This window comes from Brienomyrus brachyistius, unplaced genomic scaffold (genome assembly GCF_023856365.1).
Source record: "Brienomyrus brachyistius isolate T26 unplaced genomic scaffold, BBRACH_0.4 scaffold75, whole genome shotgun sequence".
Classification (NCBI taxonomy): Eukaryota; Metazoa; Chordata; class Actinopteri; order Osteoglossiformes; family Mormyridae; genus Brienomyrus; species Brienomyrus brachyistius.
This window is the reverse complement of record NW_026042350.1, coordinates 545,697-566,403: the sequence shown is the minus strand read 5'-3', so window position 1 is coordinate 566,403 and position 20,707 is coordinate 545,697. Positions and strand designations below refer to the sequence as shown.

The following is a 20,707-nucleotide window of genomic DNA, read 5'->3' as shown; positions in this document are numbered from 1 at the left end:
GGTGATGGTGCAGTTAGTGTGAAAGGTGCGTGGGGATGAGGGGGGGGGGCTTCTTTAGACCCCGAGTGAAAAGGTTATGGTGGGGAGGGAGGCGCTGGCTTTAAATCAAAGGGTAGATTGTTTGCTGGCAGAGAGTCCAGGGTTAGCTAGGTTCAGAGGACGAGTCACAACAGGAAGACAAGAAGCGTTTTGACCTGAAGCGGCAGGCAAGGGAGGGGGGGGTGGGGGGTTCCTGTCTGAGCTTGTCGATATCATGGCTGCCATCCACATTAGATACTGTTAGTGCTGGGAAAGCTCCCAAAGCTAAGTGGTACCAATGAGTAGGGCTCTGTGTTTTCAATGATGTCTAGGCACAAGTTCCAGCTCATAGCGCATCACAGAGGTCTATGTGTGAGCACAGGCAGCTGGGCGTGGTCACTTCACAATGTCTATCCCTTAGTGTCCTAAACCACATGGCTGATGTGCCATGTCCAGCACTACGGTCCTATCAGAAGGGTTCGCCGGTTATTCGTATCATCCACAGCCTCAGGCCAAAAAGCTACTTCTAGTGGAGGCGAGCCAAGATGGCCGCCGGCATAGCTACCTGTGCACAAGCCAGCTTGGTCAGCGGGGCCGTTTTCTCGCACATTCTTGACAAAGATGGTGTCCATCGGTTCTAGGTTGCTGCACTGGTATGCTACCAGGGCACAGAGATATAAAAATAAACATATTTGCTTGATAAAAACACTATGCATTACACCCCCAAAAGTCCCGAAACCAGCATCTAAATGAGCTGAGTGACATGAAAAGATGCTAATTAGCATTACAATTGCAAACACTGACTATTTATTTGCTGTATAGATTAACAAGCTTTTCAAGTAGGGAGATGTGGAGACTTATGAAGCTGAGAATGAGTGGATCAAAAATAAAAGAGAACAGCAGCAGCTTGTCTCCAGCAGGGGGGGGGCATGGAATAAGTTAACACATATTCATAATCCTTTGAGAACCTGGCAGATTTGCTTATAGAGAATGAACACGCAGGCTTACCTTTTTCATTACCATTCTCTTCATCCTGTAAGCATGGAAAAGAAAAACCTTCAATGATTTTTTTTACACCAATGGGTGCCGCATTTGGTTGATCAGTTTCTGGCTCCCACACACTCAGCTGTGATGTTAGATATTTCCCAGCCGTCGGCCCCTATCATAACAGCAATAATCACATCGTGGCAAAACAAGCACACATTTCAGCAACGTACAGATGCACCTCCACTTACGAACTTTCAACTTACAAACTCGCAGACATACGAACGAAGAGGACTGTAAGTCCAAATTGTGTTCATTGGGCCCCGTTTCCTGTCCACAACATCAATTTTTTTTTCTGCGCGTCAATTCCGCCTTATTTTTTTGTGGAAGGCCACCATTTCTCCACGTCTGTGTGTGTGTGTGTGTGTGTGTATATATATATATATATATATATATATATATACACAAACACATTTTTTCAAAGATTCAAAACCTAAAGAAATATTAGTTTCTCATTGTTAATTAAGAACCTGATACTGGCTGATGTTGGGCAGCACTGGGACCATCGTGTTCAACAGAACATTTGGATCTTCTGTGTTACTGTTCTCTGTACATTTATTTTATTTGTTTGTCATCTTAACATTTGCTACACGATACACATCTTACGTTCGAGCAAATGAATAAATCCGGGGCGAATACAAAACATTATTAGAAGTGACTTGAATCACTTTTTAAATCTTTTTTTTTTTTGTAATTAAATGTCTCCACACGACCCTGAATAGAGCAAGTGGTTACAAAAAGATGGATGGATGGATGGATGGTTATATGTCTTCTTTTATTATCAAGGTTTTTTCATAAAAACAGCGCTTATTTATCCAATGTTAGGAAATTTTCTTCACTCCAACAGCAGAGGGCAATATTTAGCAACCAAAGCAGAGGCTGTAAATATAAAGCAGGCTGGGAATAAACGAAAGGGCAATTACATTACTGAGAGAAACAGCAGACATGATATTTGATTTAATTAAGAAGACAAGGGTTCACAAGCTTTTCCAATCAGGCTCTGGCAGGCTGTCAAACGCACACGGAGCCTCATTCGCGCACACGGGGCCTCATTCGCGCACACGGAGCCTCATTCGCGCACACGGGGCCTCATTCGCGCACACGGAGCCCCATTCGCGCACACGGAGCCCCATTCGCGCACACGGGGCCTCATTCGCGCACACGGGGCCTCATTCGCGCACACGGAGCCCCATTCGCGCACACGGAGCCCCATTCGCGCACACGGAGCCCCATTCGCGCACACGGAGTCTCATTCGCGCACACGGAGCCCCATTCGCGGACAAGGAGCCCCATTCGCGCACACGGAGCCCCATTCGCGCACACGGAGCCCCATTCGCGCACACGGAGCCCCATTCGCGCACACGGAGCCTCATTCGCGCACACGGAGCCCCATTCGCGCACACGGAGCCTCATTCGCGCACACGGAGCCTCATTCGCGCACACGGAGTCTCATTCGCGCACACGGAGCCCCATTCGCGCACACGGAGCCCCATTCGCGCACACGGAGCCTCATTCGCGCACACGGAGCCTCATTCGCGCACACGGAGCCCCATTCGCGCACACGGAGTCCCATTCGCGGACAAGGAGCCCCATTCGCGCACACGGAGCCTCATTCGCGCACACGGAGCCTCATTCGCGCACACGGAGCCCCATTCGCGCACACGGAGCCCCATTCGCGCACACGGAGCCCCATTCGTGCACACGGAGCCCCATTCGCGCACACGGAGCCTCATTCGCGCACACGGAGCCTCATTCGCGCACACGGAGCCCCATTCGCGCACACGGAGCCCCATTCGCGCACACGGAGCCTCATTCGCGCACACGGAGCCCCATTCGCGCACACGGAGCCTCATTCACGCACACGGAGCCTCATTTGCGCATACGGAGCCTCATTCGTGCACATGGAGCCTCATTCGCGCACACAGCTGATGTATTTGGAGCAGGGCTGCGTGGCTGGACCTTAAGTTGGGCTCATTCTGCGCTGTTTGGCAGGGGGTGTGTGGGAGGTGCTGTGGACCTGCTCTGAATAGGGCCCTGGGGGTAGTTGGGGCAGGTATGAGTAAGGGTGGGGCGGGGTGGGGGACCGTCTCCATAACTGTGCCACACCCTCAAATTTTTATCCTAAGAGAATAAACCACTTTCAGTGGGACATTGATCGGGTAGCAGTGCAAGGAAGAAAACACAACGATGGATGGTGGCTACCTTCAGCGCCATGGCAACTGGTGCATCTAAAGATCCAGGAGGAAACTAAGGGATAAGTGAACATTCTCGCCTATCCTTAAGCTCTGTCAAAGATGGCGGAGGAATTAGCAACAATAGACAGTGTATGGCAACAAATGATATCTCCCTCAGAGGGAATACACATGACCTGTATGATCACACCACTGAATTTTCTGTAAACCCAAAATGAGGAATGACTCAGATTTATCATCAAAGGTGACCTAGACCATCAAAGGTGACCCAGACCAACAAAGATGACAAAGACTATAAAAAGTGAACTAGACCATCAAAGGTGACGACCACTTCAGGGCTGGAGTTTTTGCTTTCTCATCTTGGGTTAAAAGCTATACTGCTTCAATTACATTATTGCATCATTCAGTCAGTTGCTGTTGTATCTGCTGGAGAGATTCTTACTTCTTATTCGTTTATTTGGTAATTTGGAGCCACTGTGCTGCAAAGGACACTTCATGAAGCTACTGTCGTTTTTAAAAATGAGAACTGAACTGAATCGAGATGTGAGATCTCGGTCTGTCTGTGAGCCTCTCTGTTCTTCAGCTGAGCTTTGAGGGGACACCGAGACCCCGGTGCCCACAGCTGCCTCCCGCCACATGACAGGGAGACAATGAGCAAGCCCTGGTACGGCCCGGCACGGTGACTGTCGGTACCAGCCCGGTTTATATCGGGAACCCGCTCACCCCCTGCTGCTGGACCAAGAATAGGGTGCTCTGTTACTCTGTCATAGCTCCCACCCCATCCATAAAGCAACTGGAACTGTTTGAGCCCCTCTGGCCTCTCCTGTGCAGCTCTGTGGTTTTGGACCCTCCAGATACTACAGCATGGTTTCTGCAGGGGAGGAATATACCATCTGGTGTCATGGGAGGGGGGGACAAATTGAACCTTTAACAATCCTCAATTAACCACCTCTGGACTAAGGTAAACATATCAATATTAACTGTACATTTCAGGCGTTTGGCACACATTTAATCCATAGATATTTAGCTAATTCATAATTATCAGTTCAACTTAATATCTGACATTGAATGCCTTAATTTTGGGTACAACAGCAAAGCCCTCCAAGGATAATTACATTGTTGGAAGGACAGTCCTCTGCAGTACCTGTTACACTAGTAAAACTGTGCTCCTCTCCCTCCATGAGCTTGGGGCAGATGGCACATAGAGCCTTGTCACAGGCCTGACCCCCACATGTTTCTGACTCACCTTGGGCCCTGTGCGTAGGGCGGACTCTGGCGGGTACACGATGAAGTGGCGCAGCGTGAAGCCGAATCCCTGCGCGTTCTTGCGGAGCACCACAGTGCGCGGGCCCTGCCAGGCCACGCCCTCGCCCGGCCGCACGTTCTCATTGGACGGTGAGAGGCCATCTCTCCGCCCCTTTGCCTGAAAGAGAGAGAAGTACAGGGCCTCGTGAGGCGCCGGTGAATCAAGGCTCATCTTACTATTTGGCTTCAGTACAGAAAGGTCACATGACTGGTTAGTTCCAAACGGACCGCTTGATCCTCTCATTTCAATGTGATAGCGTACTTTCAAACCCCTCATTAACCGTAATGTGACTTTGTTCTAAGGCAGTTACACGCGCCATCTAGTCAGGAATATCCAGGAAAGTAATTTATATCCTGGTTATAAGCTCAAACAATCAGGCACATGGGCAGCGACTAGTAGTCTGTACGTCAATGTGGAAAAGGGGGTGTGGCCTGAGGGGGGAGGGGGTTCATCCATCCAATCAGTGGCCCTGAAGGATCGATAAACAACACAGGTTCAGACTCCTTTCCATGTGGAGTCATTAAATAGTTCATTTTCTGTTTTGTGGAACCAATATCCACCACTGGATTAATATCAGTTTCAAGAAGAGCAGGGGGTTTAACTTGATACTGGCAGCATCTTCCAGGGACATCACGCAGCCAGCGTTGTTGTACAGGGAGAACGAGAGGGAAACCCGCCAAAACGAATCGCTGACCTAGCTGGTTAAGCCACAAGTAGGCCCCCGCCCCTCGTCCACAGAGCCCCCACATGGCACAGAGCAGCTTCGTCATGGGAGCGTACAGCTCTTACTGACAGAGACGGGAGAGAGAGGGAAAGTATGGTGATGGGAAAAAAAAAACACGGAATTCCAGTGAAAACAGTGTTCTCGGCGAACGTGTCCAGGCACGTGCTGAGCGGGCCGGATGGAGAGAGAGAGAGAAAGTGAGGAATGAGGGAGAGCAGGAAGAGACAGGACGCGGGGGCCAGCCTGGGAAAAGCTCCCACAAGCCACTTGTGGGCCAACCATGGCCCTTTAGTGCTGGTGTTGCTTAGCCCATCTCCGGCTGCCCTCTCCAGTGCCTGTTTGTCTGTCTGTGAATCTGCCTGACTGCAATTCTGTCACCAGTTCAGGGTGTCGGTGTTTCTCACTGTCAGTCAGCCTATGTGTAAATCCTTCTGTACCATATCACTGGCTCCGTGTGTGTGTGTGTGTGTGTGTGTGTGAGACGTCGTCGCCCAAAAATCCCCGTGAGTCCCGGAGACATCTCCCTGTCTTGTGATTGGCCCTCCTCTAACAAAGGAGATGGCTCCACCTACTCCACCCCCCCCCCCCATCAAAAAGGCTGCATAGAAAATTCATTCAAATGACGAATACTGCACCAGCTGCAAGCAAGACATTTACAAGCATCCTATGGAAAAACACCACGAACAATCATTTCCCAAAATGACCCTTGACTAGCTCCAGGCTGTGTCTATACAAACACACCCCGAACCAAAACTGGCAATCATAAATCAGATATACACAATATACGCTTAACATTTACATCCTGTCCGAGCCGAATGAGGTGTTCCAAGCTGATCCTAACGGCCTCCGTAACACAAATCCACAAACGCCTTTCTGGAACATTCTGTTCTCACATCGGAGCCTGGTTGGACACCAGAGGGCCCTGACTTCCACCCGGCTGGCAGATGCCTGTAGCCCAGAGTTGCAAAGGGTCTCTGTGTCAGGGGTGTTCATTTGGGGGAGGGGAAAAGGCCATCAATTTAGCCAGCTGACCCCCGCTGACCCCCGCTCTACCACAGCGTATACCCCCCAACAGCCCTTCGCATTGACAACCATCCATCCATTTCCATATAAGTGATACACTGCAGATGTACTTTTCATTCACATTTTTGTCCAACAGCCGACAAATAAATCGCAGTATATACAGGGTTACATGGCAAGATGGATGATTAACCATCCATCTTCCGTAACCTGTAATCCAGTACAGTGTCACAGTGAGCAGGAAGACGGTCAAAGGAAGCACAGGGTACAAGGCAGGGGGGCACCCTGGACGGGATGCCAGTCCTGCACAGAACAGACACACACAGGCACACAATCAGGCACTGCAATCAGAGGAAAGCGCAGTACCCAGAGGGAAAGCACACAGACACCAGGAGAACAAGCAATCCTCACGTACGCAAAGTGAGGCCGGGACTCGATCCCTCGGCCCCGCAGTTAGGCTACACTGCTAACCCAGGACCCCTGCCTCCCTGTACACTTCCCACACACATAAGACAAAGACAAATCATGATCACATTTCCCTTCCCCTACACCCATCCTCCTCAAACGGCACATACAGCACCGGCAGTGCAGCAGAGATGGTGGCATCCCGACACAGGGGGAGAAGAAGCTGCGTTTCTCCCATCTCTGTGACAGCGAATCCGATGGGGCCATTACCTAAACGGCGGCGCCAACGAAGTCACCATGGAAACGCGAACCCACACTTAAAACAAACATTATTCAAAGAGACCAAGCTGAGGTGGGGGGGGGGGGGTTATGGTCTTACCGTTGGCTGGCAGTCCTTCCTAGGCACCCCGATACGAGATGGAGTCAGGGATGCCCCGGCAGACGCCTTGTGCAGTACCGCCAGCCAGACGCAGCGCGGATAGGGGGTGCCACAGTCCAAACCCACCGTGCTCTCGTTAGACCACTCGGTGCCAGCAGGTGCCGGATACGAGGGCACGGCGGCTGCCCACATGGGTGCCCGCGATTCGAATCCAAACCCAAAACGTCCAGTTATTAGGAAGTAAGCTGTAGAGTCCAAATCATGGCGTTGCCTTAGGGGTGGGAGGGCGGTACCGTGAGCGACCGGCGAGACGATCCAAGTGACGGCTGAGTGGTGAGGCGGACCTGTCTCTGACCCGAGTTGAGTAACCGGCGCTGAGCCTGAGTCTGATGTATCCCTCCTCCCTTCTGGCTGAATGACTCCCACTGTCTGATCTCATTCCCCCATCGGGATGCCGATGCCACCACCAGCCCCTCCCCGCCCCCCCATCCCCAAACACCACCCCCCAGGCACGGAGAGTGCCCTGGGAGTCGCTGTGGGCCCACCCTGCCCAGCGGTGTGCCACAGGGATCCAGGCTGCCTGGACATCGAACCAATGTGAGCGAATTAACTGAGGTTAGACACCAAAGCCAGAGGAGCGGCAGGGTGGATAGAGGAGAAAGAACCGGGACAGGGAGGACAGAGAGAATGGAGAAGGGATAGAGAGGACAGAGAGAATGGAGAAGGGATAGAGAGGATGGAGAGAATGGAGAAGGGATAGAGAGGACAGAGAGAATGGAGAAGGGACAGGGAGGACAGAGAGAATGGAGAAGGGATAGAGAGGACAGGGAGGACAGAGAGAATGGAGAAGGGATAGAGAGGACAGGGAGGACAGAGAGAATGGAGAAGGGACAGGGAGGACAGAGAGAATGGAAAAGGGATAGAGAGGACAGAGAGAATGGAGAAGGGATAGAGAGGACGGAGAGAATGGAGAAGGGATAGAGAGGACAGAGAGAATGGAGAAGGGATAGAGAGGACAGAGAGAATGGAGAAGGGATAGAGAGGATGGAGAGAATGGAGAAGGGATAGAGAGGACAGAGAGAATGGAGAAGGGATAGAGAGGACAGAGAGAATGGAGAAGGGACAGGGAGGACAGAGAGAATGGAGAAGGGATAGAGAGGACGGAGAGAATGGAGAAGGGATAGAGAGGACGGAGAGAATGGAGAAGGGATAGAGAGGACGGAGAGAATGGAGAAGGGATAGAGAGGACGGAGAGAATGGAGAAGGGATAGAGAGGACGGAGAGAATGGAGAAGGGATAGAGAGGACAGAGAGAATGGAGAAGGGATAGAGAGGACGGAGAGAATGGAGAAGGGATAGAGAGGACGGAGAGAATGGAGAAGGGATAGAGAGGACAGAGAGAATGGAGAAGGGATAGAGAGGATGGAGCTTCCCTCCCCTGTTTTGACTGTGGCAATGACCCCCACCAGCATACAAGGATTTTAATAGTTTTGCGTTTTGTTTAGCTGAGCTCTTAGAAATGCAACAATGACTGTACTCCCCCCCTTTCTCTCTGCCTTCTTGCCTAACCAGCACAGCCCCTCATCCCCCCCCCCTCATTCAGGAATCTTTTCACTTCAGTGAAACAGCCAAACTTTTGTCTTGGCTGACAAAAAAAAAAAATCCACCTTAAAACAACCCAGATCCTCACAAATCATACAGGTGAAAGTCAGCATGGAACCCGGGACTGAACCCACATGCCCGTGAAGTGTTTTTGCAGAGTGCTGCCTTTGGCGTGTGCCAGGCGGGCAGTGAGGCAGGCGTGCATTTTCCTGGCTCTGCTGTGAACACACACACACACACACACACACACACACACACCCGTGAGAACAAAAAGAGCCGGAATCCGATTTCAAACACACTTCCTCACCTTTTCACTTTCGGGTGGGTCTCTATACAGCCCCCCTGACCAGGCAATCGGGAAGACAACTAGACAACGGTGCTTACGGCTACTAAGCACTGTGATACAGGATGCCGGGGGTGTCCTTTTGCCGCCCCCCCCACATATACGCAGTGTACACAAGTACACTCATCCTCTAAAAAAAAAATCGCAGCGCCCCCCCCTCACTTCTTTACACACTTGTACACACAGGAGGCACCGGCGGTCTCACCAGGTAGCTGGTGCTCCAGCTGAGTTTGCGCAAGTGCGGTAGGCAGGTCACCATTGCGGTAGGGGCCGCTCCATAGCCGGCGAGGGGCCGCGTGGAGGTTAGCGGGCGGGCGGGCGAGAACTCTGCTGCGTGCCGAGCACCGGGCACCGACGAGGTCTGACTGGTTTTCAGCTGCCGCGCGGGAGACAGGGGCTGGCGGCGTGCGCTAACATGCAGCCGTGCACACACGCGCATGCACACAAGCGAGCGCTCCCGCACGGGGATGCACCATGGTGCGAGGAAGAGGACACATCACACCCAGACACGCTCACATGCACATGGCGGGCGGATATAAACAGCCCAAGCATCGAATCACATACATTCTCCGGGGCTTGGAGTCTGCACACGCGGTTTCTGCACTTAGTGACATCATCAAGTGGCGTCGGATGCTCCCCCCCCCCCATGTCACCTAACCCGAAACAAGCAGGCTGAAACTGCCCCACCCTTCCCCCAAACCGGCGCCCAGGCACACTGCTCATTGTTCCGGCTGGCAGCTACAGGCATGGACTCTTACAAAGCCAGACGCCGAACTGCAGAGCAGGATCTCACCCTAAGCACTCGTCCATTTTGTGACAGTAACCAGTAATGAAAGAGAAAGAGGCCATTTTGCAGAAAACAGCCACCCGTAGATCTCCGATTCAGGATTTTGTTCGGATAACCACGTTTCACAAAAAAGGGGGTTGGGAGGAGACAGTGTGTTCTGACAATGGTGAGCATCAGGGAGGCGAGGTTAGCCTCAGGCTCAGATTAAAGCCTACGTGTTCATTGGCGGGCATGCTATAATTGATGTGTAGGGAACGACCAATCAGGGTTGAGCGGTGTTGCAGCGGTCCTGGAATCCCCACTCAGAACCCAATGAGGGGTGAGTTGCTGGCCCGACCTCCTGCTGCGAAACGCTGCTGACTCGTCCGCGACTGAACCCCCGCAGCTTAATACCCTTGAAGAACCTGAATCAAAGGGCGGCTGACAATAATCCCCGACTGAACAGCACGCCGGCTGCCTCCCCCCACTGACTCGTGTGAGCAGGTCAACCGCAAACCAACAGATTAGATCTGTGATATGTCCTAATCCCCTTTACACCCCTGCCGACACCCCGGCACGGCAGATTAACCTGAGCGTCGACGCACCCCCACTCTGACCACACCTTCATCCGCCGCATCAAAATGTAAAACTGGCCCTTTAATAACAAAACGTGGAAGCTAATGACCCCAGGAGCAAGTGAAGGGGTACGGAGGAGTTACAGAAAGCCCCCAATTTATAACCTATAGGGGGCGCTCATGAGTGCACTACAGATTGGCATTCCTGCACTTCACAAGACTTTTGACACCAGTAACACCAACATATCACCAAGAGCTAATATACACCCAAGACATCCTTCTTCCAAAACCAAAACACTGCATATGCGATGTTCACGGACGATACCTCAGCCGATTCCGGTAACACGACCCCCCCAGGTGGCCCCAGAAACTGCTTTTTATTCTGACTCCAGTAAGAAACGTGTTTGCAGAGGCCCCCACCTCTGTCCCCGGGGTAACTAACTGCACATGTGTAATCGAAAACCCACAGTGCTTGCCAACAGCCTCTCGCCCACTCACATGCACCGGGGACAGAGGTGACGCGGTGCTGATCCTGGATCAGCTGATCAGTTCTAGCAGAGGAAAGCTGCCAGCCCCATTCGTACTGAGCTGCCTAGTCTTGTGTTAAAATGCCTCAGCTGTCATTCATCTCGGGGGGGGGGGGGGGGGGGGCAGAGTTACTGCCCCTCATAATTACACGATGAAATGATGCTTTATTTGCAGTTTGCACAGGAGTGAGTAGGTACATACTGGAATGTTTCCTTTCATATATCACTATTGAGACACACGCACATACAGCTCTGGAAAAAATTAAGGGATCGGTGTATACTTTTCAAAAATCTGCATTTTTAAATTTAATCCTGGTCCTGCTGGCAGAAGGCTACACTGCACAGCAGGCTGCTTTCCAGGCTCATGTTTCTACGACAGCAGTACACAAGAATGAGGTGAAGCAGGAGACACGAGAAATTACCAAACACCAGCCAGGTAGAGGGCAGAAGCAACTTTCTGAATCATAGGATGACATCGAGTGACCTTCATAAATAATGGGAAACATTAAGTGCAGGTGTGAAGTGCACTGCTAGGACAGTTCATGTCAGGCTCCTAGAAGCAGGACTGAAGACCCATAAAGCAAGGAAGAAGCTCTTCAGTGAGGAGCAGGGAAGAGCCAGGCTGGAGTTTGCAGAAAAATGTATATTTTACACAGGCATATATACCCATAAACTGAGAAATGAGTGAACCTGAAAATTTTGCTGTGTCTCTTAATTTTTTACAGAGCCGTATATATGTACACAACTGAGAGCAAAGTCTGAGGTCTGAGCACTGGGTCAAGCCATTTACCAGACTCCCCAGGAGTGTTTTGGGGGGTTAAGGGCCTTGCTGAGAGGCCTGACGGACGTGTGATTATTCTGCTGGGGCCAGGGCTCGAACCGGCGACCTGCTCACAGTCACAAAGGTCGAGGGAGGGATCGATTTCATGTGCAACCCAGACAGGGGGCAGACAGCTCATTTGATCACTAATAAGCCAAGATGCAGAGGTGCATATATGGGGCAGGGTTACCGGGGCACTGGCTCCTGCTGAAAGCTGACTGGCCCTCAGGTGCCACCTTGTTTGTCACTCAGTGATTCAAAACATATCATTGGCTAATGATGAGGTTGGTTCCTCTTATTCGTCCATTCATCCATCCATTTTCCAAACCGCTTATCCTACTGGGTGGCGGGGGGTCCGGAGCCTATCCCGGAAGCAATGGGCACGAGGCAGGGAACAACCCAGGATGGGGGGCCAGCCCATCGCAGGGCACACTCACACACCATTCACTCTCACATGCACACCTACGGGCAATTTAGTAACTCCAATCAGCCTCAGCATGTCTTTGGACTGTGTGGGGAAACCGGAGTACCCGGAGGAAACCCCACGACGACATGGGGAGAACATGCAAACTCCACACACATGTGACCCAGGCGGAGACTCAAACCTGGGTCCCAGAGGTGCGAGGCAACAGTGCTAACCACTGCACCACAATGCCACCCTCCCTCTTATTCATCCCACCCTAAAAAAATCCAAGAATCGCCCCTGAAGATGCGGATGAACTTCCCTACTGTTCAGTTTATGTGAACCCATATAAATCAGTTACAATCATCCTAAATGAGTCTTCAGATACAGCAGAAGATGAACAGCTACAACATACAGAATCAGACAAAAAAATTGCGGATCAGTTCAGGGTACAAAAAAGGCACATGCTCATTGGATAAGGTCATTTTGGGTTTAACTGCCAGTAAAATCTGATTCATAAATGCTACTCTAACCCTATGGGCCATTCAACACCCCTCAGGTGCAGTTCCCACCTTCCCACCAATAGAGGGCAGCACTTTCACACACAACACACTAGCTAGCCTGAAGATCAGGGATGGCCAATCTTATCCGCAAAGGGCCAGTGTGTATGCAGGTTTTTTGGATACCCAACAGGTCAGCTCTTCAAACCCAGGTGTGGAAACTCTCAGCCAATCAGTCCTCTAATTAGTAATTTAATTAGGGGGCTGCAGTGAAAACCTGCACACACAGCGGCCCTGTCTGGGTATGGCTGGTGACCTCTGCATCAGTCAGATTTTCTTATTTAACAAATTTACATTTCTTGGCTAACATTATGGTAGGAGGCACTGGGATCGACGTGCCTTAAGACAGATGCAGAAATTTTCAGATCTTCTTAAAGATCTGAGTGTGGCATTCTGAATACTGCAGGCCACCGCCCCCTTAGCTTACCCCCCCCCCCCACCCCAGTGCCTCTGGTCTGACCCACACAGCTGTGAGAATCCTGGGTGGGCTGTAACACGTCAGCAACGCTCCCTGCCAGATGGGAAAATCGGATCCAAACCAGGAGGTGCATAGCAGTCAGAGTTTAGGTCCGGTGCGGCCATGCCTGGAGGGGGCTACGGGTCGGGGTCCTTTTCCCGGGCCGCCACCAACAGCAAGTCGCTGTGAGGAGACGGTGGTCCGATATCCAGCCCCATGTAACTCAAGTGTCAGATATGCGGCTCCAAACAGCACCTGAAAGGGTTCCGATCCAGCACCCCCCCTCCTTGTGCAGACTAAGCCCACCCTCAATGTTCCAGAAGTTTCCGTCGATTCACATCACAGCGCTAGGGAGCTGCTTCATGTGGCTCTGTGGTTTTGCAGGCAGGGGGGCGGGAGAGGGAGTATGATGGCGTAAGCGTGACTTCAAACGAGCATATCCGGCGGGCGGCCATGACAGCGGTAAATGAAGCAGTAAAACTGAGGCTTGGGGCAGCTTCCCCGGCTCTCGCCTGTAGGGCGGCGCTAATTAGAGCCTGCTGAGGGCGCGTTTAATGATGGGGGTCAGGCTTGCCCAGACCCCAGGATCCTGGGAGGACAGATGTAGGATGGGGGGGGCAGAGCAGCCTGTAAATCGGGGTGAAGCTGAAGGTTCGGAGGGTTCGCCATGGAGATGGCCCAATCCGCGGGGGTCTGGAATGACTGTTTGCCCGCAGGGGGGCACGGAGGCAGAGGGGGTTGGGGGGAGGGAGACGATGGTGGGGGAAGATGGAGGGGAAGAGCATCCACAAGACAAAAAGCTCATGACGAGAAGCAGCACACGCATGGCCTCACGGCAGTGAACACCCCCCACTGCTGGGACTTATAAGTATAGCCCTTAAAATGTGGTCTGAATTCCTACTTTGGCTAAGGCGAACGCCCACATGACTGCGGGAAGGTCTGTGCCAAGGGCTGGGGGGGTCGGAGGGGGGTGGCTAATGTTTCCCTGGTTCTGCTGATTGAGGGCCCTGCCTGTGTGGAGTCGCCATAAGGCCTCTGTCCACCAGCGAAAGTTCTGCACGCGTCATTTTTCTATGAGTGTTTCTAAGAGTTAATAGTGAATGTAGAGCCAGTCTATCGTCCATTATGGGATGCATTAATGTCCATGGCTTTACTGTCAGTCTGTGCCCACACACACACACACACACACACACACACACACAGCAGATGCATAAACTCAATTACCCCCCTCCCCCTGCACACTCACAGACACACAGGGCAGCGCTGAATCGGACCCTCTCAGCGCCTGAATTTCACAGAGCCCTGCTGGGCCAATGGAGCAGAGCTACATTACCAAGTGCATTACCCATTTCACTGCTTAATCAGTAAATAAAATAACCCGACCCGAACGGGGGGGGTCACATGCTTCCTCTGGTGAATTCAGCACTCGGACACGTACAGGATAAAAACAAGAGACTCTGCCCTATTTAAGGGAGGTTAGCTGGCTGTGATTAGGGTGTCGCGGCGGTTAAAGGCCTCATTGTGTCAAATGGAGACTCCCAGGGAGCCGCGTGGGGTGGGGGGGCTGCGTTAGATGGCACCACCCTCGGACAGGCTGGAGAAGCATCCAGTCGACCCATTTCCAGCGAACTGTGAAATTGGCCCATGCTAAAAATACCCAATGGCAAACACCCCCCCCCCCAGGCCCCGATTTGCTCCTGAAGGCTGCAGCTGTTGTTGACCCTGTGGCCCCCACCCACCTGGACTCTGTTGGCTTCAACCTCTCGCACTTGGACGCACCGTTCGCCTTCATTCTACCAATATTAGCCCAACATCTGCTGCTGTCTCCTTCAGCCCTGATGTAGTCTATGTGACCCCCCCCCCTCTTCAAAGTGCATATCCAAGAAACACTTCCTGCCTGCTAAACACAACCCATTAATACGGATCCTCTGAGGCTTGCGGTCTGGCATCTGTCCTTCGGGTTGACTTCCTCCGAAAGCGACCAATGAAAACTGAGATGAACCGGGATCAAATCCCGGCCGAGCCAATGAGGTCAAAGATCAGGTGGCGTAGGTCACTGATACTGTGAAAGAGAAGTGGACTGAAAGTCCATATTAATATTTGCAAGGAAGGAGCAGCTGTTTCTGATAATAAAGAAATATGAGCAGCATTCGATAAAATGTAAACAAATATAAACGGGTATAAAAAGTGTGTTAGTGTTTCGATAAAAGTATCTCTCTGTTGTAAGTACACTCCGACCCAAGCACAGCAAGGGTCGAGTGAGAAGAGAACGACCGACAACTGCTTCATGGGGGCCCCACGAAAGCGAGGAAAGGGGACTGGAGAGGACAGCACTCAGCTGGGGAAGGAAGCAGGAGAGGCGTGTGTGTGTGGGGGGCCGGGGGGGGGAATCAGGGGGAACATGGCAACGAAATTCTGATTGTCATATTAGATGTCTATCCTCGACCTGGCAGACGTTACACCCAGCTGGACCTGGTGCTGACAATGTAGACCCCCCTGCCCCCCCGCCGCCTCTCCACCCACGCGAAAGGGTCCCGCAGCCTTACCGCCAGCCCCGTCACGCTCGCTTGGCCAAAGCAGGCGATGACGCCATTCGGGAAGCTCCTGCAGGCGTCCGCCAGCAGCTCCAACCAGCTTTATCAGGCCCTCGGATCCCGGCCCGCGGGGTGAGCTCCAGCCAGCCTGCGGGACACTCCACCCCCTCCAGATGCTTCCAGACTGGGACTCTCACAGGCGGGGGCTCTGGTGGAGACCGCAGACCCCCTTCCCAGCCCCCCCTCCCCAGTTGGGTGGGGCACCGCACCGCTGGGTATATATAGTCGACCCCCTCCGCCGCTGTATAATTTACCAGATGGAAATTACACGTTTGAGCTATGGGGGTGACGTCGTTCGCGGCTGTGTGGAAACTCGATCCGGAGCCTGAGAGCGAGGACGAAGCGTTTTGGGGCGGGGGAGTTGGTTTAGCAGGAATAGGGGAAAGACCGTTTTCAGGCAGCTACCAGTGCCGGAACGCAGCTCGGCTTTTACGGAAGACGTCCCCCGAGGCGGAATGGACCCTCCCTGACCGCGCTGCTCTTCGCTTTCCCCGTCGTCATGTGACCCCGCACGGCTCCGGGGCGAAAGGCGTGAGTGGAAAAACCGGGAGGGCAGGCAAGGGAGGAAGGAAGGAACGAAAGCACACCCAGTGGAGTGACAGACGGGTGACGGGGGAGGGAGGGAGGATGAGTGGATGGAGAGATGGGGGAGCGATGGTGGCTCTGCCATCTGCCAGGGTGTGTGTTTAAAAGAGGAGCCAGGGGAGATCATTGTGGGTCGGCACTGGTAGAGATTCTCAACAGACAAAAAACCCCATGCAGGAAAAAACACCCCTGCCGAAACAGAGCCTGGTGCTTAAGTTGTGCCAGTCTGGGCACCAGTCCTCTTTACGGCCATTTGGTCACATCGCAGTGCCCGGCGTGCCTGGCAGACAGTGAATGGCGAACAGCAAGAGCCGCTAGACAGGAAGTACCAGTCGACAGGAAAGCGGGAGATCCACAGGAGGCACTGGTGCATCGCGAAAACACAGTACTCACTGTGCGGAATGGTGAGGGCGACGCCCACAGGTGGAGGATCATAATCTTCCGTAACATAACCGGAAATGAGTAACAGGAGCGTCATGTCCACCATTCGCTGTCAGACTACGCGCAACACAAGAAGGGGGAACGTTTTGCAACAATGACAAAATAATAAAATATGGTGCCCAATGTAATGTTTGCAACAAAGACTTACATCCTATTGCTCATGCCTTCAATATACTGAAGAGAAAATGGAAGGAACAAGCCCCTAAAAAAATGCGGAACATCACCGGAAAATACCCTTTGCAGCAGCCGTCTACAAGGCACAGACTCCAAGCAGTCATGTGCAACGGATATGCAAGAAAATACCAAACATTATTGCTTCAATAAACGTATCATTGCTATGTCCCAAACATTATGCTATGAGGAACTATCCATAAAGATAGTTTCTACATGTTGAAATCAGAATGCATGCACATGCCTTTGAATTAAAGTCTAGAACGTGCATTTTAATCATGTGTGAATTGTTAGATTTTAAACTGTAGTGCACAGGGGCGATTCAAAAAATATTATGTCTTTCTTCCAAACATTTTGGAGGGGGGTGGATGTGGGACTTTTCATGTGGCACCTAAAATAAGAAAAAAGTCAAAATATGACTTCATACTGATATCTCTATTTCCCGTCCTGGGGTCTGAATTTCCAGGCACGGCGGAGTGATAAAATCAGACATAAAATGCCCATGGTGACGGGGGTGGGCGGGGGGGGAGGGGGGGGGGGTTTGGTTTAGCCCTGATTCCAGAAGCAGGAATGATAACAATGTAACACCACCAACCAAAACAGCTACCAGAAAACAAACACTGGCAGACATGCCGGCTGGCCCTCAGGTGTCGTCTCGGTCCTCATAGTTCGGCATTCCGTCTTTTCTCTGGCTCCACGGTTTCGCTTTGGGGTGCGGGCCAGACAAACGATGACGGAGATATCAGGCGGAAAACAACGACAACAAGTACAGTCAAGCGACGTCGAGGAACGTGACGACGGGGGATGGGGACGATACACGGCAAATTCTGTTTGAATGACGTCGTTTCGGTTCCTGCAAAGCAAACACGCCATCTAACACCGAATCAAGCAGTTTGGATTTCAACCAGAAGCCTGGGAGACTCGACCCGAACAGGGCGGTGCTGTCGAGCAATTGCCCTCCATAACACAGTAACTAATAATATAAACTTCCATCGATCCAGCCATCTTCCAAACACTTATATCCAGGACTGGGTCACTATGCGGCACAAGGCAGGGGAACATTCAGAAATTCAGAAAAAGAACAGAAACATTTGGGGGGGGGGGGGGGGATTTTAAAACCCCAGTGCTGGAGATGTGAGACCACAGTGACACCCAGTGAACCTCTGAGCCACCTCAGTAATGTAAACAGTGGCCACACAAAGAGATAGATACCAGCTATCAAATCACAGCACTGATTCTGTAAATAGATTCACCAAAGGTGGCATGCCAGGTCACATCTCCTATTCCAAACTATGGGCTGAGCGTCCTGCAGGAAGTGACATCACAGCATGTCCCCCCCCACCATGGAACTATCCAACATGGCCTTGAGGACTTTAACATGCCCCCATACTTCTTAGATGCACATGTCGAGGGGGAATTTGTGCTGAGGGGTAGCTGGGAACGTGGGACAGTACAATCACGCTGTCCGGAGTCCTTTGAATATCCTGGCTATCAGAGATGGTATCTCCACGTCGCCCTCTATGTGTAGCTGCTGTTTTCACCCACTCTGCTGACAGACCCATACAGGGGTAGTCTGTCTCTCATGCTTCCTCTCCGCCCAGTCCCAAGAGCACACTCAAAACCGTGAGTGGGTTTGGAGGTGGGGCCATGAACATCATTTTTTCCTGGGTCATTGTTCAGGCCAAATGGAATATATATATATCGTTGCGGTCCGATGAAAACTGCATATGTCTACTTTTTGACAATTATGACTTTTTACTACAGATGTTTGCTATATATGCCAATTCTTCTGTCTACTGAAAGACATCTCATTGACCAATGAAAATATGCTCTATGAAGTCATCCACACTCAGTGACAGAAAATGAAGCACCCAGACGGAGGGGTGGAAATGAATCTGCATGTGGTGAAAGGTCACATGACTGTATCACAATGATTATAACATCAGATCAAATGGACAACAGGGTTGGCAGTATGGGCACACTGCTGGTGCTACCCCTGGTCTGCACATGTACCAAATTACATCCAACTTGGACCATTACGTCTGGGTGCTTAAATATACTCAGTGACAAAAAAAGTTAACTAGTATTTATGTTTGTGCTAGTTAACAATCATGATGATTGTTTCTATGGGTTACTTTGTATCACAAATCGATTTAATAACTTAACGCTGATAGCTAGCTAATGAACATCATTATTAATTGTGAATGCAATGTGAGATTAGTTTGTGTCTTGTTGACACTGATATAATTCCCTCGCCAACAACAATCACTTAGCTCCATTTAAAACATTACACCGTTCACTGACGGCTGTGTAAGGACAGCTTTTTGTGGTACTTAGGGCGTCTCATTACATCGTTTTAAGATTATTTTACAAAGTAATTTCCGCATGCATTACATTGTTTTAAATTTATTTTGTAAAGAAATTTCTGCATGCATTCTTTCGCACTCTTGAAATTACAGATTTTTGGCGATAGAATGTTTCATTACGTAACAACAATATAAAGCCCAGTATGTTCAGCAGTTTATAACATACGGTGCTGGGGGGGGGGGGGGGGGGGGGGGTACAGGTAGTAGAAAAGTGGCTGGGTATAGAAAATGCAGGTCAACCAAACAAGGACATACGGAATCACAGCCTGAGGAATGTTGGATGTAGGATGCCCGCCTGTGCCTCTCTCTGGCCTTATCGGTGCACTGTCACCTATATCCCATGAGCCCTGAGTAACCCTGCACCCCCCACCGTTTCAACAGGCTCTTCAGAACAATAGTGATATGGGGGGGGGCTGAATGAACCCAAAGGGCTGGGTCATCGCTGGCCATGACCAGGCAGCACTCGCCGGATCTGTTTGCATCCAAACGTGCCGATACCGATGCAGGACAGAAGCTATGTCAGGACTCACTCAGGGGCGTGAGCTGGGAGCTGTACTCTGAGCCCATTAAGACCATTTACCGTGCACATTAGACACATTAGAGCCAGACCAGAACTTTTCACCTGAGCCAGCCAGTCTCCTGGGTGCTCAAGATACCCTTAGGCTGGGAAAAGCCCTCAGCAGGACGCTCGTGTGGTAGTGATGTGTGTGGGGGGGTTGGTGATGCATGCCTTACAGTCATCCCAGATTCAGCTTTGTCTGAAGTAGTGCCGGAAAACTTTACAGCGAAGATCACAGGCTTTCAGATTACAGAAAAAAATAAAAGCTCGCTTTTTGGGACAGGCTGTTTCAGGATCCAGATGGCTGGACTGCCAAGGGGGGGTTGGCATGCAGTGGCACCAACGCAGGAGGGGGCAAGGGGGCGGAGACAAAGCTCCGAGGGTCGTGGAATGGTGGTGGCGTGTGTGTGAGCCATTGTTCCTGACAACAGGGAGCCCTGTGTCGTCGAGGAACACGGAGAGCGAGAGTCTGAAGGCGGTGCACTTGAATCGCTTGTGATTTTTTTTGGTGAAGAGGACGTGCACCAAACCACTTTCCAGAGGTGGACATTCAGTTTCAAGTAGCATCACTAAACTTGGCAATGGGGTGGGGGGGGGGGGTACTCAAGTAGGCATCATTTTCCTTAAGCCTGAACCTTCTAATAAAACATCCCATAAAAAAGTGAGAAACGCTGCTACCAAAGCATCAGAGATCTTGGAAAAATAGCAGGATGCGGAAAAAGAGTGCCGTGACAGTCTGCGATGTTAGCATTAGCCGTCGGCTAACCATCAAGGAGCACTCTAGACGTATTCAGGGCCTCTTGGCTCTACCCTTAATTATCCACTAGCTATAGCTGTCCAGTTGCGGGCCA

General features: G+C 51.4%; 1 protein-coding gene across 5 annotated transcripts in view; it reads right to left on the bottom strand.

The window, feature by feature from the left end:
- The window catches only part of arhgap23a (Rho GTPase activating protein 23a), a 60,126-nt gene that overhangs the window by 23,987 nt on the left and 15,432 nt on the right, over positions 1–20,707 (bottom strand). For 2 of the 5 annotated variants that reach the window (XM_049003194.1, XM_049003193.1), the window contains exons 2-4: positions 4,501–4,677; positions 1,027–1,051; positions 584–676 (exon numbers count right to left, since the gene is read on the bottom strand). In XM_049003194.1, coding sequence (XP_048859151.1) covers positions 584–676; positions 1,027–1,051; positions 4,501–4,677 — 295 coding nt within the window. Of the gene's footprint in view, positions 1–583; positions 677–1,026; positions 1,052–4,500; positions 4,678–7,088; positions 7,496–9,237; positions 9,629–20,707 lie in introns of those variants that run through there. The other 3 variants (XM_049003190.1, XM_049003192.1, XM_049003191.1) reach the window with 3 other exon arrangements.